General features: G+C 40.6%; 2 protein-coding genes across 3 annotated transcripts in view; both read right to left on the bottom strand.

The window, feature by feature from the left end:
* SLC12A1 (solute carrier family 12 member 1) overlaps window positions 1-7,077 on the bottom strand; it is a 42,793-nt gene extending 35,716 nt beyond the window's left edge. For both annotated transcript variants that reach the window (XM_064668810.1, XM_064668812.1), the window contains exons 1-3: window positions 6,667-7,077; window positions 1,157-1,291; window positions 867-942 (exon numbers count right to left, since the gene is read on the bottom strand). In XM_064668810.1, the coding sequence (XP_064524880.1) occupies window positions 867-942; window positions 1,157-1,291; window positions 6,667-7,077 (622 nt within the window). The remainder of the gene's footprint in view (window positions 1-866; window positions 943-1,156; window positions 1,292-6,666) is intronic.
* A 4,579-nt stretch (window positions 7,078-11,656) lies between these two features.
* CTXN2 (cortexin 2) lies at window positions 11,657-16,961 on the bottom strand. The gene is made up of 2 exons (XM_064668817.1): window positions 16,745-16,961; window positions 11,657-12,104 (listed from the first exon to the last, which is right to left on the bottom strand). The coding sequence occupies exon 2, from the start codon at window positions 12,048-12,050 to the stop codon at window positions 11,802-11,804; it is 249 nt and encodes an 82-aa protein (XP_064524887.1). The 5' UTR covers window positions 12,051-12,104; window positions 16,745-16,961; the 3' UTR covers window positions 11,657-11,801.
* Between the last annotated feature and the right edge of the window lie 7,198 nt (window positions 16,962-24,159).

The raw sequence follows: 24,159 nt of genomic DNA, 5'->3' as shown, positions 1-24,159 counted from the left end.
AGGATCATGGATCACAGAGTGACAGTGCCATTGCAGGTCACGTTTCTGTGCTTCCCCAGAGCAGCAGCTCTAAAAAGGCAGTTGTACCACACAGAAATTGCACCTCATTGAGCTGCTCTTGTAGTGCTGGAGATTCTTGCAGTGTTGTGAGCACTTTCCTCTCTCACTGGTTTAATTGAACACTCAGCAACATACTGGATGGAGGCCTCGGGGCCCAGTCCCCCAGGGACTGGCATTTGGAATTTGGATTAATTAAATTGCACAATGAAGAAGCAAAGATACAGCACATAGTGAAGTGTACTTAGTTAATTTATATGAAAGCTACAGCAGAGTTTTTTAAACTTAGTCTTTCATAGTACACTAGTATCTAGTACTGTTCTGCAGTTAAAAATAACAAAATCCTGATGAGATGAGACCTCCTTCCAGTTCTGTTTTCATCCTTGCAGAGAAGTGTGAAGAAGTGTTGTTTTTAATATGTAGATGACAAGGTTTGGGTTTCACAGATAAGCAAAGTGTGAACTCTTAAAGGTTAACTCTGTACTCACATATTAGAAATTGACCCGAGTCATAAAGTTTACATCTGTTACAGGATCTAAATACAAATTTCACTAAAGCTTAGAAATATTCAAATGTGATGATCATATGCATAGTTAACAGATCTGTGCCTCTAAGCAGTAATTTGGCTGTGAGTCTGGAAAATTCCAATAGTTTGGAGGATTAATGTCTTTTACCTTGGCAAGCATTTGAAAACGTTATTTAGTTCAACATGCAAATGCACATCTCAGATTATATATTAATCATGATCATGTATAGTTTATCCTCTTTATCCCTTCACTGTTGAAAATGATATTAAATAAGATACATACCAATTCCTGCTTGACCTACAATCCAGGAAAGTCGAATAAAGAGCATCACACCCCAAATATTAAGCATGCATCTTACCTAGGTTTTAAAGAAAATATACCACATTAGTGCAATGTTGAAAGTAGTGTTAACAACCAGCAGCATGACAGACTACATTTCAGGCTTTTAAAAAACACCCCAAACATCCCTGAAGTCCATCTCCTGCTCTTAATTCTTAGAAGACCTTAGTGTAACAGAACTGATTTTATTTGCTTTCAATTTTTTTGTTCAGAAGTGCAGGTAAGTTTCTCACCAGCACACCCTTCACCCATCCGAACTTGACAAATCCTGCTTTGTTTTCCTCTTCCTTGCTGGCTGCTGTCTCCTCTCCAGCCGTGCTCTCTCCATTAGCCATTCTCTCCACTGAGCCAGTGCTCACAGCGATGTTCTGGAGAATCACACAGAAAACAAACACGGTTTTGTGCAAAGCAGAGGACACCTGGCTGCATAAGAGAGACACAGGAGAAAGGAATTCCAAAGAAGATCAGGTTTTACTGCCTCTGGAGTAGAGAGCAATATTCTGCTTACACCAGGCATCAGCAGGTGGGCTTGTTAACAGGGAGAAAAGATGAAAGAACCGCTTAAGCAGAGTAAATACTTTATTATCTGTACTTAAGTGTTTTTATTGTGAACTATTCCACATACATATTGTGTTGATATGTAAGTAGAGCATCTAAGATAGTGAGAGGCTCCTGGTTGGCCTCTGCATGCTCTTGCAACAATTTATGAATAACTCCAAGTGTAGAAGGAGGGATAATTGCTCAATAGTGAAAAGAGACTGAGCTGAGTGCTGCATGGTGAAGTTATGTGATGAACTCCAGTGTTTTCTGTTGGATAAAGTGCAAACATAACTGCAGCAGCAAATGGGTAACATATTCCTGAAAACAGTTAGAGAAATGCCAGTGAAATGTAGTAAATGAATAATCCTTTCTGTGTTTTAGCCACCTCTGGTGTAACCATAGTAGATAGGATTAGGAATTGCTGTATTTGTGGTGTAACCAGAATAATAGTCCAGAATTTTAGATTGTTCATATTAGGTTACAAATATAAATCTGTATTTTATCTCTTCAGCTCTTCTGCCCCAGAATCTTTGAGGCAATTTAGCACCATGATATGTTTTTTGTGGCTTGAATAGGAATTAGTCATGGTGCTGAGGTTTATGCTCTTTGTCATTGCTGCTTTTAATTTCTTTTTTTATCTTACTCAGAGCTCTCACTGGTTCTGGGAGCAGCTGGCATTAGGTTAGCTATTGCCAGATATTTTCTGGGTCCTCTGCAAAGGCCTTTAGGAAGGACCAAGCCCCTTGCCATAGTCTGGCAGAGTCAGGAGTGGGTAGCACTTCTGGAGAGGAATCAAGGTGCTTTTAAGGTTTGGAGGTTAATGAAGATATTTCCAGATTAACCAAGCAGGTCAAGGAGGAAAAGCATCTGTAATTCTGTGAAACATATGAGATTTTTCATCTTGATTGACTTTAAGGCTGTTTCTGTATTTTGTCCGTGAACTTAAAAATACCCAACACACAAACCCAAAACAGACATAAAGGCCAACTGAATATGCCTTTTACACTAATATCTGGACCTGCCCCTCATGGATGGAGGCTCTAGTCACGATGATGCAAGGCTGTAGAATGCCTTTGACACAGTAAATCCAGGACTGTGCTCACAAATGAGAAATAAGTGGCTGGATAATACATTTCGATATGGACTAAACTTGGTGCCTACAGCCCTGTTGGCCCTAAGTGAAATGGGAATACAAGATCTGTTGAAAGCCTGTGACTTTGAGCTCCTGAGTTACTTAGATACTTTTGACAATTCTTACCCTGAAATAATAATGGCTGTGTTTGCTCAAAATATGGTAAATGATTAAAGTGAGTTAAGGAAGATCAGCAGAATAATATGAGGGGTTTTTGCTACAGTGGTTAGAATTTCAAAGACAAAAAAATTAAAAGGGTTTGGTCTTTGTACTTGAAACAAGTTGTTTCCTCTGTACTTTGAATTAATTTGTGCTCTCTGTGCCATTATCATAAATTATGGCCTTAAACCTTCCATAAATGCATTTTAAATTGGTGTGCTTTAGTGAATGATTGGTTATTTACCAAGCAGCTGTACCTGTGCTACTCATGCATTAAGGATGTGGAATAAAAGTGACAGAACATTTTGAAAAGCTACTAAAATAAAAAGTTAACTGCTTAAAAAAAAATAAAAAAGAACTAACCCAAACATTTTCCTTTCTTGTTTCAGAATGGTTTAGTCTTCATCTCTCCTGGGGCTAAAGATGATGAGCTCATCAAGTCTCCGTAACAAGTGTGGAGAATAGCCAAGAGGAAGAAAGGTTAGATTATTTCTTATGTAGGGTAAATATTAAGCCCAAGTAATTATCAGCAGCCATCAGCTGTGAAGTAGCACTTAGACTATTTTTCAGAGATTTAATTGGCGATTTGTGGCTTAATATGTGCAAAAACCTGACATGTCTTGCTAAAAGATGACACACATTTGACTCCAGCAGTGTGGAAACTAGATATTTGAAGTTCCTTTCAGCCTGCCTTACATTCTGACATTTGAAAAATTGCATATTAAAAAAAATATTAAATATTAATATTTATCTTCTGATGTGAAGCCCAGCATCAAAGCACAATGGGAATAGTTATGTGATGTTTAGCAATCTGAAGTCAAACATATGCCACTTCTTATCAGAATCTGGCAATGGGCTTGTGACAGTATAGTTGTCTTCAACAATCTGAGTTTCAAATTGGGGGTGAGGGGGGTGGGATTGCCTTGGGGTGTAGTGTGGTAAACCCAGATTTTAGTGTTAAAGTAAAATAGAGCATCCTCTTCAGAACTGCACCTCGGGCTATTGTGTAACCCTTGTACCTGCTCAATGGGGCATTTCATCCCCTCCTTGCTGGTGGCCAGAGCTCCTGCTGCAGGCAGGGGCTGCAGGCAGGGCCCCTGTCCAGCTGCTCATACATATCTTATCCTCCTGATAGGATATGTATCCTCCTTTTCATACCATCCTAATTCCCTTCCCTGCTAATCTGCTATTTAGTGACCTTGTGTTTGTTTATTCTTCAGAATAAGCTCTGCAGACCGAAGTGATTTGCCCAAGGTCACCAAGGGAGACCCAGGACAGCCAGGCACAGACTCCAGCCCTGCTAATGGTGCCTCGTTTGTTCCAGGGCTGTGGGCAGTGGCTCCCACACCAGGGCCACAACTCACATAAGGGCACAGCAGGTTGCCAGTGTAACAAAAATCCCATTACCTCTGACATTCACCTTCCTGTTTTGAAAGGCATAAGATTATCCTTCTGTAAGCTGAATACTGGAAAAAGTATGGAAATGGCCAAGCTAGATGATGCTCTTTTCTCTTCCCTAACAGTCCCAACCTGTGAAGCAATTCTCCCTTCATTTTATTCTGTGATATCATCTGCCTTCTTTTTAACCTTCTCTAAGTGAAAGCCTTAAAAAAACCTAAACAAAGTTATCTCATTTTGTTTAAAATATACAAACCTGTGAGAGATGCAGCAGTGAAAAACATGGAATTTTCTGTTTATGATCAAAACAGAAAATTCCTTAATATGCTTATGTTCAGTACCTTATCATTCAGCATTATGTTCAAGGCTAAGACACTATTTTACTCCTCTCTGGCCACTACTGAAGTAAATTATTTCTATAAGAGGAAGTTTTCTTCTGGGCATAGAAATGTGTTTAGTCTCTTGAGCAGCAGTTTGTACATCTGCAAACGAATACAGATACCAAATTCATATTTTTCCCTTTTATATCCACTTTGCATTCATCTTTGGAAATGTTTCTCCTTTCCATGTAAGCCATTTTACACAGGTCTGTGGAGACCTTAATTTAGGTAAGTTAGGCCAAGGCTAGGAAGCTGCCCTAATAAGATCCTAAAGAATTGGATCCTAATTTGCTAATGGCTATTTTTTTTCTTGATTTCATTATTTTATATTACCCTCCTTAGGACAGGTGAATCTGCAGAGAGTGGAAGTCTGAACAAGATCTGCGCCAGCATCCAAAAATCAGATGCTTGTCCAAATTAGTCAGACCTCAGAAGTATGTAAAACTGAGTGGAATGGGGATGAGAGCTTGTTTTCTCTCAAAATTTCTCATTTCACAATTGGCCAACACAGAAAAAAGACTGGGGATTTTTGCTGCATATTGGCACTTTTAGTCTCAGCTTAACTATAGCAATGATCTCTCTCCAGCCCTGCCCTGATAAGTGCACAATTAAGAACCTCAAAAAAGGTTTTTGATTCTGAAAGTAGCTATATCCTGTGTCTCTGCTTTTTACAGAGAACTTGATATTGTGGCTTAAGGGGGAAGATATGGCTTATGAAGTCAGTAGAGTAACGTGTTATTCCACTGTTTTGTAGTAGGTCTTTCAGTAGTTTAACTGTTTCAAAGTGTTTAATCTATTTTTTCTTGCCACAGAAGTTCTTATTACAGCTTTCCACGCTATTTGGTTTTTTTCCACATAGGGTAATCAACCCTTAAAATATCTAGATAGGTGACTAGACAGCAAAATTCACCCATCTGAGACACTAACACAGAAATTAGTGAAAATCTGGTATTTGAGACTTAATATTACCAACTTCTCAAATTCTTTCCAGTGGAAGTTTTCAACGTGCAAACCCCAGAGGATCATACCTGACAAATGTATATTCTTCTGCAAGTAGCCATGGGGGGTGACAAAAGTGAGGATTATCATGATAAAGGGCATGTTTTGGTATTTCATTATTCACTTACTGTGGTGTATATGTGGAAAAAGTGGAGCAAACAGTAAGAGTCTGCTAAGGGGAAGGTTTTTTTTCCCCCCACAAAATGCATATATATCAATAGTAAATGCCTACAGTGGGTCCACCAAAAATAGGTATCTCTGAAGGAGAGAGGAGAAACAGCTCTACAAAATCATTCAAAGGAAGGTTAGACAGTTGTATTCTGTTTTATAGTTCTCTCTGTAAGTGTATTTTACATGGATATAGCCCCATCTATTACATGAGCAAAGTCTAAACAGCTCTTCCATTGACAGATTAGGAGGAATTTAGCCAAATCATTCCTCCATAAATGCTTTCTATGTAGTCATTCAAGAAGCTCTTCAGATTCATTCCAAATTCATTGGAATAATGAGTGTGAAGGCCTAAATTCATTCACTGAATCAGCACCTGAAAACTCTTGTCTGCTATCCCTCTTCTGAGCAAACACTCTCAGCCTCAACACCCTTGTTCTGGATTCTTTTCTGCAGTTTGAATGGTTTGTTACAGCCATAAACAGAGAGTGCTTTGGATTTCTGATTGAGATTGCATTTGTTGCACATAATCTTTTTTATAACACTTATATTTGTTAATGAGTACAGCGGAGGAATCTGTCAAAATTAGTTATGCATTGATGTTAAATTCACGTTTAGAACAAGTGTGAATTGTGTACCCTGGTTAAATTATGAATTGACATTTATCATCTGTCATCCTAACTCTTACATGGAACAGAAGAGATTAGGTAGATCCATACTTTAGACAAGATTAAGCAATGTTTTTCTGTTAATCAAGTACCTTATGACCACCTTTTAATAAAAATCTTTGCTTTGATCAGGATACAGAGCAGCAAGCAGACTGCAGCTACCAGAGGAAATATGGTAATTACTTGTACTTTTTCTCTTGGGCAAGGTCCATGAATCTAAGGACTTTCTCATATTAATAAGCAGAATTAACAGTCTGGAAACAGAATAGAGAAAAATTGTATCTTTCCTTTTCACTTACCTTTGCCAGTTGTTCATGAATTTCTAATAAGCTTGGTCTGTTGAGCTTATTCCCACTGACGCTGCCAGTGTTTCTATAATAATCAATTTTGGGAACTGGGTCCATTGTGTTATGGCCAAAAGTTTGTAGATAATACATTTTAGTGTGAGTATCATAGGGATGTAAACTAGCTTCTGTTTTCTCTGCATTTTGAAGGAAATTATCATATAATTCTCTTTTTCCTGGTCTGTAACTGATTCTCAGTCTGTTCTGTGTTTCATCAGTAAAAGATGTTTCTTCATAATGTGGTGGGTCAGAGCCCACATCCTCTTGGGCTGTTTCGTTGTCGTCATGGCCTTCATTAATTATGTTAACTTGAAACCGATTTGCATTTGGATCCGAGAATACATTTGGTGCATTGTTCATGGACATCTTCAGGGATGCTGCAGGCTCAGGTCACTGAGCCCTTTACTCTTCTGTGGCTGCAGCCAGTTAGTAGCAGCTACAGCAAAGGGTTTACTGCTGTTTCATATGAAATCTTTACTCCTTGAGTAATGAAGTTCTGAGAATTTTCTCTTGAATGTCTAAGCAGGCTTCCTAATGTTGTCTGCTGTTTTTCTGCTATAAAAGATATAAATAAAACATTTCTGTTATTTTGCATGGTTAGATACATTTTCCACCATAAGCTCTCCCTGGCCTCACCAAGTATCCATAAAACTGTCATCCTATGACTTGTTGACTAAAAAAATATTTGAGTCAAAGACTGAGTTTGTGGAGATGTTTCCATCAGTGACGGACACACTTGACCCCTTAACCAAACCAGCAGTAGTTTGGTACAGGCCTGAGCGCTAAATGGGCCAAAAACTCCTCTGGTTTCAATCTGTTTTATGGAAACCCAGAAAGGAGCAGGGTGACACAGTGAGCATCCATGTACATGGAACATGACCATGCATTTAAAACGTGGAAAGCAGGGGACTGCCTCCTCTGTAACCTGCTGCTCACCAGGTCCCTTCCAGGAGAGTTGCTCCCTGCACGGTGCAGGCATTAAGTCTGTCTGAAGTACAGGATTTCCATTTGCCCTTGTTGAATGTCATGAGATTCCTGTTGTCCTGTTCCTCTATCTTGTTCTGGCTCCCTTGGAGTCACAGCCCACAGAAAAGTGGACATATAGCTGTATAATCTCCTTCCCACCTCCACTTCCCCACACAGACCCTCATCAAAGAAAACGAGTGAGCAAACAAAAACACCAAGAGAAGAAGGGGTATGTATGTTTAAGGCCTTTAGTGGGTTAAGTACCTTTTCAGCAATTTACAGTATGGCCCAGATGGCCCTTAAATGAGCTACTGAAATGATGGCAATCCATAAGTCTTGAAACATATTTCTAAGGAGATTAGAAAGTGTGGTTGTAGAGACCTGTATAATTCAGCAGGAGTCCGGGCCTGTTCAAAGGGACTAAACCAGAGCATTGCTTAGACATGAAAACTCTGCAAGTGATTTTAAAAGCAGAAAGTTTTAGAAACAAAATATGTCTTTTAAAGCAATATATGAACTGAAAATCTGGGTAAATAAGCCCATTACAGGCATTTTTTTTTTAAGTTTCATGCTTTCACAAGAGGTTGGACTAGATGACCTCCTGAGATTTTTTTCAATTTAAATTTCTCAATGATTTTGTGAGATGCATTTGGCCCCTTGGCACAGAAAGGTAAATACTGCCATCAATATTTATAGCTCAGCAATGTAAATTTTCTCTGAAATCACATATCAAAATTATAATTTGAAGAGCTGATAATAAAAAGTCCTCCATCTTCAGTATGAGATACACCTAAAGCGTATTTTCTCACTTCTTCCATAAGCTATAGATAATATTCTGCTGTCACCTCTCTGCTATGATACCACTTTTTAACCCCCTCATATTTATGTTGGTTTTCCTGCCTAATGTTTTGTAAGCCTCACAGCAATGTTACATTTATTTAGTTTATTTTACTTCTGCTGTCTCTGGATTATCAATAGTGTTATTATTATTACACATTTCTGATCATAGATAGTATTCTGCTTCCTTCAGCCTTTTAAAGTTGCAAGGAAGTGTTTCATCTGCAGGCACGAAGGAGCAAAAACAAATCTTCTGTCATTAAGGTCAGTGAAACTACATTTGTTTTCATCTCCCTGACTGAATGAAATCCCAATTCTTTGATGACAATTTGCTTTGATGACTTGTGCTACCAAGTAAAATGATTCTGTCATTTCACTGTCTTATTTCCATAATATTACTGTTTTGCTAGGAAAAGTAAAGTCTCTTACCTTTCTGCTGTTCTTGAAAATAATACTTTGGTTTTCACAATGTATTTCCAGAGGTCTCTCAACTGTTATTTGTCAATAATTTTGTGTTTAGCATTCTAGCATTACGCATAAATAATCAAGTTTACCTTATTAGGGTAATTTAACTTACCATTCAATCCTGTGTTTTTAGGGAAGGACAATCTGCCTCTTTTATTCATGCATATAGTCTATCCCTCTCTTTGAGGCATTACAGACTCTGCCTTATTGGCCAGATTTTTCTCCTGCTTAATACACTGAATAGACCATCCAATCCCTCTCTTTCAAAACATTTCTAGATGGTGATTTAGAGAGACATTCTAGCTTGTTACATATTAACCAGCAAATGTACCTATCCATTACAATTACTGACTTTATGGCATTGCAAAATTTCTAAGGGGGCCTGAAAATACTTTTGTTATCTCCATTTCCCTCCCAGCTATGCCAGATTCTATGCACAGATCATGTTCTCTCTGTTTTTCAGTTCTGCATATATAGTCATGTAGATAATGAGTTCAGGACAGGATCTGCTCGGTGCATTTTATGCAGAAGACATTCAGTGAAGTCAGTGGGATTGGTCATTGGGGGGGTCCCTTGTCCCACATGCAGTTTTGAACCATTTACTCCAGACCTCTTTTTAAGTTTTATTCTGTATATTTAAGGAAAACCTTTGAAAAATTATGTTCTCTGTATTCTTTCCAGGAAGGCTGACTTCCTTGTCTATTTGGGATGCAGAGAAGGGCAGGCAGGAAATGATGAAGCTTTGTAATCATAAGGGAACTTGATAATTGCTTCCAGCAATAGATTGGGTCAAGAACAAAAGTCATAAGACAATATTGGGGTCCTTCGGGTACGTTTGCTGTGTTTGTTGTGTAGTTTAAAGCTAACTGAGCTATATTTAACCCAGATAACTTAAGTACCTTCAGCACTCTAACCTGACAGCACAGAGCTCAGCTGTGCTGATTAGATGTACATAAAAAGAATGGCAGTGTCAGGTCTCTGCAGTGGATGATCCTATCCAGCAATAACAGATCACATGAATCATTGTACTGATATCTACCTTGGATTTTATGGTTAAATTAACTAGGATAAATGCAATATACTGAATCTCTGAAGGTCTGACATTTTTTTCTTATGTACAATCTGAAGCAGTACATATATATTCACAAAACTTTATGTTTTATAATTCAACTGGACTGGTGTAGATTGATGTTGGCTTTTCCTCTGTTATATTCTTCAGACAGGAGATTCATGTCCTTCCCCGTACAATCAAGTATTTCATGTTCCAAATGGCGCTTGAGGTCTGCTGTTCCACTCTCTGCCTCTGCCTAGTATATAGGGCAAAAGAAATAACGTATTTTTTCAGAATACATGAAAAAAGAAAACAGCTGCTGTAACTGATCTCCTTGTCTTAGCTCCTCGTTGCAAACAGAGCTGTTTAGCAAAAGTGACAGTGCCTAAAATTCTAATGCCAGCCTCCTCAAAAACTGAATTGAATTTCTGTCAAGTATTGTCACACTTGCTAAACAGCTGTGTATATGAGGGTGACCTTGAATATCCAGATTTGAGTCTCTGCTTTCACTGTTTCACTTCTGCTTTGATAGGCTCTCCCATGACCAGTTCTTCAGTGACAGTCCAGATCTGTACAAAGATCCAGAACACTGTACAAAGTTGCAGGAGCAGCAGAACCAGCTGTGGAGAGGGGCTGGAGAGTACAGAGCTCTGCAGTCAGCTCTGGACCCTTGTCCCTCTTGGGGACTAGGTACAAATGGGTAAGCAGCATGATTGTCTCTGCTTTGGCCTTGCCAAACTGGTGTAATTATTGCTGGGAGCTGTTAACCAGACAGTTTAAGTTCCAGTTTAAACTGAATCGACATTTGTAACCAAGTAGTAAAACATTGGCAATTGACCAATTCAGCTAGAGTTAGATTGGATATTTAACATTCAATTTTTCTCTTCCACTTAAAATTTTTAACAATGTGGTGATGTTGATTTGGAGTTCTGAGCAGGTAATATATTTTGCATGGCTGAATGTTTGTAGTATTAAAAACTTCCTTAATGATGTTTGTTTCCCTTCCACTAATTCTGCTTCAGTTTCTGTTGCTGTAGATTGGGAGATCTATCAAAAAAATACTCATGTGAGTTACAGTGTTTGCAAAGGACCACATCAAGTTTTCACAGAGAAGCAATGTACTTTCCTCATAACCAGTCAGTAGTAGAGCACCTGCTCTTCTTGGAAGGTGAGAGATGAGTTAGCAACGGATGTGATCTTTGGCTTTCCCATTAGTTTCGTAATATTGGTAGTATGTGGGCTAGCCCTTGCTCCTCTCACCTCAGCAACACAGACACACACCTCTTGCAGGCACCTCCTCAACATTTGTTGTCCTCCACTTTTGTATTCTCAGTGTACAAGCACAGACTACGACTTTCAGAAAATTGTGTCAGATGAGGAGGGGAGGGTGTTACCATTTAAACATGCACCATTCGTGAGCCTGTCTTTTGTGTTATTCATCTTTTTCTCCAGCATATCATGAGACACAGTAGAAATGAGATCCTTCTCTGAAGAAGCAGATATCATCTGACTCTTAAAATATTGGCCATCATCACTTTCTATTGAATTATTGTAGTATTTGTTTTCTGTTAACCATTTCTTACCTACCATTCCACTGTTTGGCAAGTAAAAGCAATGTGAAGCGCCTTTTGAGTTTGCAACAAATATTTATTTAACAAAATGGATGCCACCAACATATCTCCAAAATGCGGGGATGTATAACAAATGTAACAACAGTTGGTTTCCAAAATGAAATCAACATCAAATTTAAGGCAGGATATTCTGTGAGTTTTCATGCAAGAGCATATTCAAATGTTCCTTTATCCAACCCCTCAACTTCATCTTCCCATGTAGAAGAAGGCATACTACTGTAGGGGTCTAGCAAGATTTTGAAGCATCGGATAATTAGAAGTCCCAAGAAAACACACAAAATCCCCACAAAGGCAAAGCCAGTTTTTTGTTCTAGAGTCAGAGGGAAGGCAGACATTTCGTTGACACTCATGCTGGCTGAAGTGTTGCTGCAGTAATTACTGCTCATCATTGGGCATCACATCCTGGCGACTCTGTGGGGTTTTCACCTCTATTGCTTCTTTGCCTGCATAGAAAAGTCCAATCAGTGTGGTTAGGTCTAAATGGGATGCATGTATCTAAGCTGTAGTATATGAACATTTGGAAGTGAAAACCAGCTCGGATTTTAGCAGTGTCCTGTTGTTTTTTCACATTTAAATTAATATGAAAAAATTGCAACTTTTAGCCTCTACACACCATCCACTTACTGGCCTCTGTTATGAGACAGCAAACTCACAGTTTTCTGGCTTTCTGTCTCCTCAAAACAGGAATTTCAGCACATGGCTGTTGCAAATAGTATTTTGTCAGACTGGGCACAAATCTACAGATTCCGATTTGGCAATACTCACCGAGGTCTCCACCTGGAGAAGCCAGGTATGTTTTCTGAAATGGTTTTAAATCTCTATCCTTAAACTAGTTAAACTTGCATTGACCTCAAAGGCAATTTCAGCCAAATAATATGGATTTTGCCATCTGATTTAGATCACGAGTCTAAATAAATAGATCCAACTTATAAAATAAACCACTGTGTGTGTGTGCAATTTTAGTGAAGTCTTGGTCCCCAGTTTCAGAAAAAAAAATGCTGTGTATTTAAGCTTGTAAGAAAGTGAGCATATTGATAAAATTACCCCTTCACCTTTCTCTATACATGTCCACTCTTGTGTATGAGGAAAGATTGGTGGGAGAAGAGATAACAGAATTAAATTCCCTTTCCCTAAATCTTGCTCCCATTTTTTTCTTCTTCTTGGTCTTCACCTTAAATACATACATATCCTGCCATTTTTACAGGCATAGGAAACAGCAGGTCTGAAATCCCTCCTGATGTTGCTCAGGGGGCTGACCCTGATGTGTGTCCTATGGAGGGCAGGAGGCTCAGGCAACTCCACTCTGCCACTGCCACCAGGAGAGCTCTGCGCGTTTCCAGGCAGGTGAGACCTTTTATTTTTGCCTGTTTAAGGAGATCTTATGTATAGATTTTAATTGGGGGCGGGGATTGTTTTGCTTTATCTTAGGTTTTCTATCAGATATTAGAATCACATCTTTCTTTTGTACCTATAGACAGCAGGAGGTTTGGAAGGACTGGGACATCAAAAGCACCAAAGGACAAAGGCACTTTTATTCTGAGGTTAGAGCTTGAGGTTTCCTGCCTCTTGCTAACACCTATTTAACGAACATGCCTCAGGGAAAAACTCTTTTTGTTAACGGTTCAACCATCTTTTTCCCCAGGGAATTACCAGTATCCATTTATTTCCTGGCAGAGTAATTAGGCCACTCAGAGCTCTGTGCTGCCATGGCTACCCTGCTTCAGGTACCTGCACTGCTAAGCCAGGTTAAAGGGAGCTCTGGTGTCTGTGTACTGCAGTCATGGCTGAAAGTAGCCATACCCTACAATAAAAAAAAGCAAAAATAAGATTTGGCATTCCTGAGCAGACAGAAATGGACAGAACTTTTATCTTCTTTGGTGTCTCTTTTCTCACTTCAGAATTTGTGGGGGGTTTAACTAATTATCCTATAAAGAATAAAAATTTTAAAACAAAGGTTAAAAGGGCAAGACACAAGTCTTTTTCTTTTTGCAATAAACCTCAATGTAGTAGATGTTAAATATGTTTTCCTATTACTGTCTTTACATGTGTGCCAAAGCATAACAACCAATGTTCTGTTTATTCTATAGAGCTGTGTATGAGATCCTTCCTTGTTTTGAATTATATTCTGCTCTTTGGGTCACAGTGTTTTAATTCCTGTTAAGCTGGAGAAAAGATCCAGATATAGCCTATTGGAATTAGAAATAATGTCAACAACAAGCAATATTTATTTTCTGAAAATGTATCATAGGTAAAGCCCACCTGCTATATGGATTTTCATTGGGCATACTTCCAATTTTTCTATTAAGTTTGACCTTCTGCAGGGAAAAAAAAATCACAGAAAGTTCAATATCACAAATTTATGTCACAAATCAGTTGATTTGAACAAGAGCCAATCAAGGAAAAAAATTACTTTCCAGAAATCATAGGACACTGGGTTATAAAAATTAAATTTAAGGCTTATACTGGAAAATGATACCTAGCCACTACCTGGAAAAGCCAGACCCAAACCCCCCAGCTGCTACCTTGAAAGACATAGAGAAAAATCTTAGCAATAGGCTGGCTGTGGAGAACCCTGCATCTGAGCTGAGTCCAGACAAACATATTTGTGTTTGACATGACATTTCTTCACCATAGAGAGTCATTTTCTAAGAATATGACTTCCAGTCTTACTAATTTTGCAGGTTACACACTGGAATTAATGGGATTTGTTTGTACATTATGTGCTTGTCAGGAGACACTATGCAACAGATCTCTGTGCAAAGCTGGACTGATGCTGAAACATGGAAAAATATATCTTAGTCTTATCCAACAAAAGTTTGGCTGAAACAGCTGCCTGAAAACATCATGCATTTTGCTGGAGGGGGGGATTGGTTCTGGGAAACTCTAATGTGCAGATTTGTGTTCTTCTCTTCCTTGTCCTGAATTTCAGAAATTGTAATTGAAGCCTCCATGTTCACAGGAAATTTTGCTCTAATTATGTATCCCCAAAACTGTGGCAGCACGTCTGACCTTGCGTGCCTGTTTTATTGTTTCCACATTGTAGTGCTGCACACAGGTTTGATGTCCTCTCCCAGTCAGTCAGATACCCTGGCATTTGCTGCAGAGTATGTGTCAAGTCCTGAGTCAGAAGACTGAATGCTAACTAACATGGCCTGGATCCAAAAATCCTCAAAGATAGCCTCTAGAAAAGCGTGATGGGGACAGGCATTGTATCAGTTAGAATCTGCAGAGCCGTTTTGTGGGGGCTGGCCCCAGACTGAGCTCGACTTTTCTTTTCACAGGTGAAGACTCTACTCCTTGGAGTTGCCTGTATGAAAACACTGGCAAAAAAAAGGCTCCTTAACATCCTGCTGAGAAATAAAAGGCCACTGGAAGCCCTTCTGAGGTCAGAATGAACCATAAGAGTCCTAAAGAAAATAGGAATGAGGAAAACAGCTTAGCATATAGACCACTTAGCCAAGAAGAAGAGAGGTATAAGCTGGGGGTGCTGGCTACACCTGTGGGGGGATGGTGAAGGGGAACACCATGGGTACTAAGTATTGTGAGGCAGCTGGAAGAAAGATGTTGAAATTCTTATCCTAGAAGCATCACCAGCCCAACTCTGCCAATGTTTGGTGTTGATTGAAGACCCCAGCTCCAGTTCTTTGGTGGTTTGCGGTGACAGGGTGCCACTTTTCTCAGACCTAGCCTTTACTCGTATGTTTACAGAGAATCTGAGAAGATTAAGAAAGTAGCCAGAATAATCTTCCTTGTATTTTGGGTTTCAGTCCTTCTCTCAGAACTCCCTATAGGATTTGTTTTCTAATGGCTTGGTACTGGAAAGGAGTATCTTTACATGGTCTCAAGCTGGGAGCATTCATCCTCTTGGCATGATTAAACCTCAGTTGCCTGAAAACCCACTTCATAAACTGTAGTGTGCAACAAAATGGACCAAATCAGTGGCCATCTGTTCACCTCTTGGATGTCTGCAGCCCAGCTGCTGTTTCATGGATGTGGTCATTCTCAAAGTACTTCTAATAGCTTCAGTCCCAAGCTTGTGTTTGAGTAAGAACAAACCTAACTTGAAAACGTGGTGGTGTGGTTAGGGACATTTAAAGTTTTGGAAGCACCTCATTTGCACTTAACTATCTCTTTAGGGAAACTAAACTGTATTCCAGAAATGCTATCAGAAAAAATGGGCACAGGAGGTGATAGGATGAAAAGACTAACAATGGAGAAATCCTAATGAAATGGAAATTTGAATGAATATGGAATTCTCCAACGGGCCTGAGCTACCTGAGTTAATAACACATGGCCAGAAATGCTGCAAAAGCCGTGCTGTGACCACACAGCCAACCTGTCATGCTCATGTGCACACTGCATGCCTGTATTCTCTAAATTGCAGAGGAGAAGACTGTCTCTTCAGGGTTCTAAGAAAACATATAGGGAAGTGAAGGTAGGAAGGCCAGGGCATGGATGCCCAGCAAATGAAGGCATGGCTCACTGTTCTGCAAGGAGAGCAAAGCCCCACACAAGCAGGCAGTGTTTTTGCAGCATGGTAACTGGGTGCAAGCAACACTTTTCCACTTAAACAGTGTTCCCCTGCAAAGAAGCAGCAGCCGGGCAGTGACACCTCCATCCTTCCAACAAGCAATGAATTGCAGAAATGAGATTTTATCCTTAGCAAATACATCAGCCTGGAGTCTCCATTGGACAGGAGCTCTTGTGCTGTAAATTCACGTATGTAGTCTAGATTTCGATAATACAGTGATGCAGGAAAATAAAACGTTCATTAGCATCATCCTTAACTTGTGAACGTGGAAAAGTGTTGCCTGCTTCCCTGGGGGACGGACGCTGCGAGAGACCGAGCACCTGCAAAGCAATTGTTGCTGTAGGATTGCGCGCACAGCCTTCCCTTTCCCGGCCCCGCTATCCAGGGAGGGCAGATTTAGGCTCTGCCCCTGCCCCCTGCTCCCCCCGCCGCCCCGGGTCCCTCGGTTCCCCCCGCCCCGCTGGGCCGTGCGGGCCGGGCCGGGCGGCGCCGCAAGGTCAGAGCCCGCCGCCCGCCCGCCGGCCCCGCCGCGGTGCCGGCCAAGGTACCCACCCGTGTCCTCCGCGCCCGCGCTGCCCATGGTGGCGAAGCGCGGAGCTCCCGCGGCTCCGGGGCCGCCTCGCCGGCTGTCGAAAGGCCAGGTTGGAGTCCCGACGGCTCCGGGCACGGGGTAGTCCCGGGCGGCGGGGGGGCAGCTCGCCCTTGCTCCCCTCGCCGCCCGGCGATGCGACCCCGCCGAGGGATGCTCAAAGTGCCCTAATTAAAAAATTAAACACGGCTGCTGCTGCTACCGCCTCCTCCTCCACCTCCCCGCCCGCCCCCTTCCATCGCAATTCAGCCGCGCTCCTCTCCGGCCCCCCTTTGCACGGATTAGACCGAGGAGCGTGGAAACTTCCTGCAAAACACTACGTGCGGTGCATCGGTAAGGGCCGGGCCGGGGCCGCTGCGGAGCGGGCGGGAGCAGCGCTCCCTCCTCCGCTCCGCTCCCGCCGCCCAGGCCGGGACTGAGTGTCCCCGCAGCGATGGGGACCGGGCTGCGGTACCTCCCGGGCCGGGAGCGCCGGTACCGGGCGAGCAGCGCAGCCCCGCCGCCGGCGCGGAGCGGGACCTGTGGAGCCGCGCTGGGTGCGGCGGGGCCGCTCTGCTGCCCTGGAACTGCGGGCAGGGGCTGACACACTGATCTGAGCGGGGCGTGGGGACCTGAAAGCCTCTTAGGGCTGCGCCCGCAGAGTGGACTCGGGTCCTCCCGATAGCTCCAATAGTAATAACGATTAAAGCCTAAGCCTCGCTTTATATCCTTTCATTAGCTGCGTTTAGTTGATGGTGGTTGTATATTAGAGAGGCTTCCATTTGCCACAACAGAAGGTGTTTAAGGTGGATTAGGAAAGAAGATTCATTTTCCCAAAGCTGGATCTGTATTTATTGCATTAATAAATGGCAAATCTGTTTTAAAGGATAGTGATTCCATTTTTGTACACCATCCTGCAGGGATGCACATCGGTCAGTGGAACAGGACTGTATCACTCTGATATACATCATGAGACTTTTGAGACTACTGCAGACCTGCTAGCAGAATTGTTGTGCAGAAAATAATTTTAAAACTCCTCATGTTTCTCACTACATGCAATAACTCTAGGATAGGTTAAACCTTCTTCCTGATACGATCTGGGAAAAAAAGGGGTTGCGTTGCCTGCCATTTTACTGCCTGATTCCTCTGTCGTATCAGCAGTGGACTTCTAAGCATTGGATAGAGTCAAAATACAGATTTCTCCTGCTAGTAGAACTAATGGTTAAACTGATGGGTAACTATGTACTTGCTAATGGTTATTAGTCTGATCTTCTAATGTTGCAGCACCCGTCATGTGGTAAATAATCTCTGTTGCTGAAATTGTAAGTCAAGCTAATTTTTGAAGTGCCTTTCATATTTGAAGATCCATGAAGACTTTATAAATAGATAGTTTTAAATAGTATAAGAATGTGCTTTCAGATTATGTATATAAAGAGCCTCTACTGTTCCTAAGGAGCTCTAGTTTTCTTTTTTAGCCCTGTCCCTGATCTACTTGAGGGCCCCATGAAGGTCTCACTAGATGGAAACAGCTATGGTTTGGGATTTTGGGAGTATCAAACACAAGGTCTGAGAATTTCATGGTACCCCCTTCAACCTGGCACAATTGTTAAGGGAGAGTAACATAAATCCAGGCTTTTCCAATAATTGTTGAGCATTGCTATACTTGGAGAACTTTACTGGAAGTAGGTCTTGGGAGTAGCCAGGATGAATATGTCTGCTCTCTCTGGGAATGAGGGACAACATTGACAGTAGAAACAAATAATTTTGAGCGGATGTGTCTTGTCTCTTCTGTTATAATTCGGGCATTGACGCTGGGCCTTTCACTACCATTTTTCCTGGGAAAAGTTTACTTGTGGGATCTTACTCCTTATAGGTGTAATATTATCCTTTTGTTTTGTTATTCTTGTAGGATTAAATGTTGAGATTTTTTTTTTAACACTGAAATAATTACCCGTCTTGTACTATGACATGGCAGAGGCTGCTGAAATCGTGTAATTAGTTCTAGGAATCTGATACTCATGTTCTATTTTAAAGACTTTTCTTTTGATTTTATGTATTGGAGATCCACTTTTCATGGAAATAAAACTGGAAAAGAAACTGGCAGCCAGCACCAGGGAATGAATCTCCCTCTTCAGCTACCAGTTGTCAGCAAAGTAGCACTGTTTTTCTGTTCAGTGTACGTGACCCATCCTGGGTACATAGACAAAGGGAGCGTTCACTACTCTTCATTTTCCATTTCTTTATCAGGCTCCATCTTTTTTGTATTCACCAGAACAATAACTATCACTTCCATCTGACTTCAATCATATTTGCTGTTAATTTGATCCTTGTTTAGGGAGTTGTATTTCCTCAAAGGAGAGCCCTTGATCAGACATAGAGATTTTATAATCATCTGGTAATTTGTTACTTTGATCTTGCAAATTCAACTGGCCTAATTTAAGGTTGGGCAAGTGGGTGCCAATGAGGGAGAAGCAATAAGGAACTCTTAGAGCTGTTAGCCGGTTAATACTTTTGATGTTTAAGGATCACTTGAGTGGTGTAGGTGTTAAGAAAATATAACTCCTTTGAGGGACAACTAACTCCACTGTAACTTGCTTTTCAGTTTAGCTTTAAAGAGCTCTTTGAGTGTTCCTTCCCAAGCAAACTCTCCCTTCAGTTGCTAGAAATTTTAAATGGGCTGAAGTGGGCAGAGTCAGTGAATAATATAGTGCACAGAAAAAACAGATCAAGTTGAAGCTCCGCTCCTAAGCAAATTTAAGCAAGTTTTTGAGAATATGTATAATTAAAAAGCAATAGTAAGTAGGGGATATAAAAGCAATAATAGAGGGGCACAGCGGAAGTATGTGAGGATTATATATTAATTTATGTATTGATCACAGTAACAAGTGGGAATTATCTTAAGTAATTTAATTCAGGGTATTTAACATTTGTTCTACTATGGGGTTTTTTCTGTAATATTTAAAGAGCTGAATCTCTCTTTGTGCTTGGCTAAAGGCCATGCTTTTACTAGGTACTGACTTCACCAGAGACATAAATGAATCTACAGCCCTGTGAGTCTGTAGGGTACTCCTTTGATGACTGCCAAGAATGAGGCAGAAAAACAAGTCCTACAAAGCAGTCTCCCCATGTTAAATGTCTGAGTAGGCCCACTCTTCAAATAGGAAAAGTGTAGGGATTCAGAAACTGAAGAAGGTTGAAAATCACCACTTTGAAATCCAACCAGTGTTAGTGTGGGCAAAGGTGGAAGGGGGAATACATACAGTGAAAATCAACAGTGCCACCTTGTGTGGGTGGGACAAGAGAGTTCGGCCATGAGGAGGGCAAATGGCCCCAGGTGTGTCGCCAGCTTCTTCACCCTGGGATTGGGGCAAGCCCCTGGTCAACTAGGGAGAGGGCAAAGGGAAGGATGGGTTCTTCTTAGATCTGCAGGAGGTAGGTGTTTACTGCCTCGCTGTGAAAAGCGGAGCTGGTGGGTATGTAAGGGGCACTCAGCCTGACAGGGTGGAAGGAAGGACATGTTGTGGAAGGAAGGACCAAAGCACAAGCAGATTGCTTAGTTTTTTTCTTTTGTAACTTCAGCAGCTAGAATAATGTCTGAGGGAAGAGAGAGTAATGTGAGTTGTTTTAATATAGGACCAGTAAAAGTGCTACCAAAAATCTGGTGTTATGCAGCCTTTTAGGGGTAAAAACCAGGTGATTAAGATTTAGACTCTTAAGCTGTGGGCAAGGGTTGCATTACACCAAAAAAAATTTTATGAGACTTAGGAGGATGTAAGCCTTCCATGAGGGACAAAGAAGTTAGACCCCTGCAGATCAAGTAGATCAGGTCTCCTCTGTGACTGATCCCACGTTGTTTCTTAGACTAGGAAGATAATGTTTAATTGCAAAGAGAGCATTTGGGAAAGATTGTTTTACTCCAGGTGCATTTTAAGTATGCAAAAAAAGGGTGCCAGTTGCAGAGTAGGGTTAATTTAATTTTTTTTTTAGCAAAAAATAAAGCAGTGTAGGTTGGTTGCATCCTTAGGCAATGCAGACTGGTCTGGAACTACTTGTGTCTGTGCAAAAAGGAATCTTTAAATAAGCTACAAAAGTCAAATGATTCACAAAGTGAATCTGTTGTTAAAGCAACCCTTCTCCAGCTGTACTCAGGGCTTCTTGGAGAGGGGATAGGGTCTGGAAAATGCTAAGCACATTTAGGAGCCACAAAACAAGAAAAATTATGTATGACATATTTACCATACAGGCATCATATAGGTGAGAACAATGTCTGCTTGAAAACAGTAATTTACAAAAAAAAAAGTCATATGGATTTAAGACCTATGAAGCTCAGAAGTCCCATTTTCTGAAGTTCCATACAAACTGACTTTCAGGAACATAAAATAGTTTTAAAAGTTTCACCTGATGAAAGTGTTGATGAACTGCTTTTGATCATGACTTAACTGGAAATAAAATTAAAACCAACATTGAGATAAACCACAGACCAATTAAAATGGTCCTTTCTAAAAGGATGCTATATATTTGTTCATTAGCAAGTTGAAAGCAATGTGTTCTTTGTCATTGAGGACTTGAATTTACTAACAGACTGGAGTTACTGTTTTGAAAAGAATGGTGATACTTAGAACACATGTAATTATTTTAGCTCTGTAACTACTACTCGTACAAGAGACTTCCAAGAGTAGTTCCTTTACAGTTGCTTATATTTACATATATATGCAAGAACATTAATAATATTCCATTTTCCTCAACTCCATGTGTGAATCAGTGCTGTCAACTCTCTGCTTGCCAAGAATAAACAGCCATTATGCCATACACCCTCCCTACAACTGAGAGACACTGTTTACATGAGTGGATGATGAGAGGAATTTGTTAGGACAGCAGACCAAGAACACTTGTAGCAGTGTTGTACTAAATGAGGGATATCCTTGTAGCAGGAACATTCCTCAGAAACCTCGTCTGTCTCCTGCAAGGACATGAACAAAAGTGGAAGTGATGTTGAAAACCCATATATCAAATGATAATTTTAAAATATTCCCAGGAGAGATCAGTAGTGTGTAACAAAGGAGACTTTCTCAGCACAAATACAGGCATGGAAAGACAATGGTTTTCCTTTTTTTTCACTTACTATGCTAAGTAGTTTTTTAATTTTATTTTTATTTCAATCATTTCATATTCAGAAGTCTTCCTAGGAAAAAGCTTAAACATTTTTCAATACACTTTTGTAGACCAAAGAAATCCCACTTTTTAATCCCAGTTTACCCCTTGTCAGGTCTCTAACAGCTCTTTGTGGTATTGTTCTCCCAATTTTGTTATTATTCTTTGAAGACAGAAATACTGAGTGATTATGTGTGAGACTTGTAGAAAAGGAGGCAAGACTCCCATAAAAATTCTAACACAGGCCACGGACCTAAACAGGATGCTGTAAATTGGAGTTGGGGTGCAAGGGGGACAGGGCAAAGCTGGTATCACTCCTCCAGGCTTCAAGCTAAACTATGCCCTGGTGCAGCTCTGATACAAAACACCTCTTCATCTCTGGATGTGTATGGATTGTACAGTTCTGAATATTTATTGCAAAACACTTTGTGTGACACCTGAGTTTACTGTGGGTGTGCTGGGCCGTGGTGGGTTGACCTTGGCTGTGCCCACCAATCCGCTCTACCACTCTTCCCCTCAGCAGGATGGGGTTACAGAAAATAAGATGGAAAAAAACTCATGGATCAAGATAAAAGCAATTGAATAAAGCAAAGGCTGCATGTGGAAGCAGAGGAAAACAGAAGATTTATTCTGTGCTTTCTGTCAGCAGGCAATGTCCAGCCACTTCCTGGGAAGCGGAGCTTCAGTACACACAGCAGTTGCTCCAGAGGACAAATGTCATAATGAATGGCCCCTATTCCCCCTCCTTTTTCTTGACTTTTCTTCCTGAGCAGATGTCATACAGTATGGAATATCTCTTTGGTTAGTTTGGGTCAGCTGTCCTGGCTATATCTCCTCCCAAAATCTTACCCACCCTCAGCCTGCTGGTGAGGCGGGAATGTTGGAGATATAGCCATGATGTATCCCAGCAAACACTGATTTGTTACACCTTTCCAGCTACCAATACAGAGCACAGCATGGGCTGCTGTGGGGAAAACTAACTCCATCTCAGGCATACCCATTGGCCCAAAAGGTACACAAACTTGAGGAGGTAGCAGCTGAAATAGCCAGTAAGTTAGTTGGAACAAGTAGGCAAACTGTGTATAAGAACCTCAATAATTCTTCCTGTTACTAACATCCATGGGCCTGTTGGCATAGGAATTATGTCAGCTGCTTCATGCTATAATACTGGGTTAGGGAGTATAGGATTCCAACACTTGAGATGCTTTGTACAAAGCACAATTGAACAGAGGTCTGGTACCAGGGTTTAGTAACCTGAACATGGGAATTACTGCCCTTCATCCTGTAGTAGTGAGAGCTGTAAAATGTAATGACAGCAATAGCAAGTAAACATTAACTGTTTCAGTGATGATTGTTATCGCAAATACCAAGATACTTATTTAATTATGGTTAATGTGTGAACAGAATTACATGTCTTATCAGACCCCTGGACATGCCTTTCTACCTTCATCTGGGATGTAGTTTATTGAGGTATTTCTTAGTATCTTTGAGCTTTCTCAGAAATCTCAGATGTTACCTGCTGTGACAGTCATGAGGACAGGCAAAAGAAAGTGCCAGCAGCTCATAAGGAGTTTATTTCCAAAACCCACATTAGTCCAGGTCAGTGGGTCAGAAACCAGAAGCCACTGATCTAAATTCATTGCAGAGGATTGAATGGCTTTCCTTATATAATAGATGTTTATATACTATTTGGAAATACCCTTTGGAAATGCTTTTGTACTCATGGTTAGTGAAATGATTAAACATTGTCCAAATGATTAATGTTTTTACTTCTTCTAGAAATATTGCTTAAAACCTATTGTTTTCCCCAAGAGACAACTGGAATTGAAGAAGCCAAAGGAATTTCAGAAGAATATATTGCAGATTCTACCTCATAAGTAAATGAATGTCTTAGAGGACGAATGCTAGAGAATGCAAGATGTTTAGTACTGTGTGTGTGGTACAGACCTATGTGATTTTAAAGTTTTATAGTAGAATTACAGCTATTCATATTTAATTGGTTTTTATAGGATAGATATAATTATATAAATATAATATATAAATATATAAATTGTTTTTTATAAGAATAGAACAAATTGCCATCGAGAAGCTTCCAATGCTCCAACTAAAACTGAATGAGTGAGGTGACTGTCCCACTCTGCTCTGCACTGGTGTGGCCTCACCTTGAATATTGTGTGCAGTTTTGGCACCACAATATGAAAAAGACATTAAGCTATTAAGTGATGAGAGAGCATCCAAAGGAGGGCAG

This window comes from Pseudopipra pipra, chromosome 12 (assembly GCF_036250125.1).
Source record: "Pseudopipra pipra isolate bDixPip1 chromosome 12, bDixPip1.hap1, whole genome shotgun sequence".
Lineage (NCBI taxonomy): Eukaryota > Metazoa > Chordata > Aves > Passeriformes > Pipridae > Pseudopipra > Pseudopipra pipra.
This window is presented reverse-complemented; position numbering and strand designations above follow the sequence as displayed.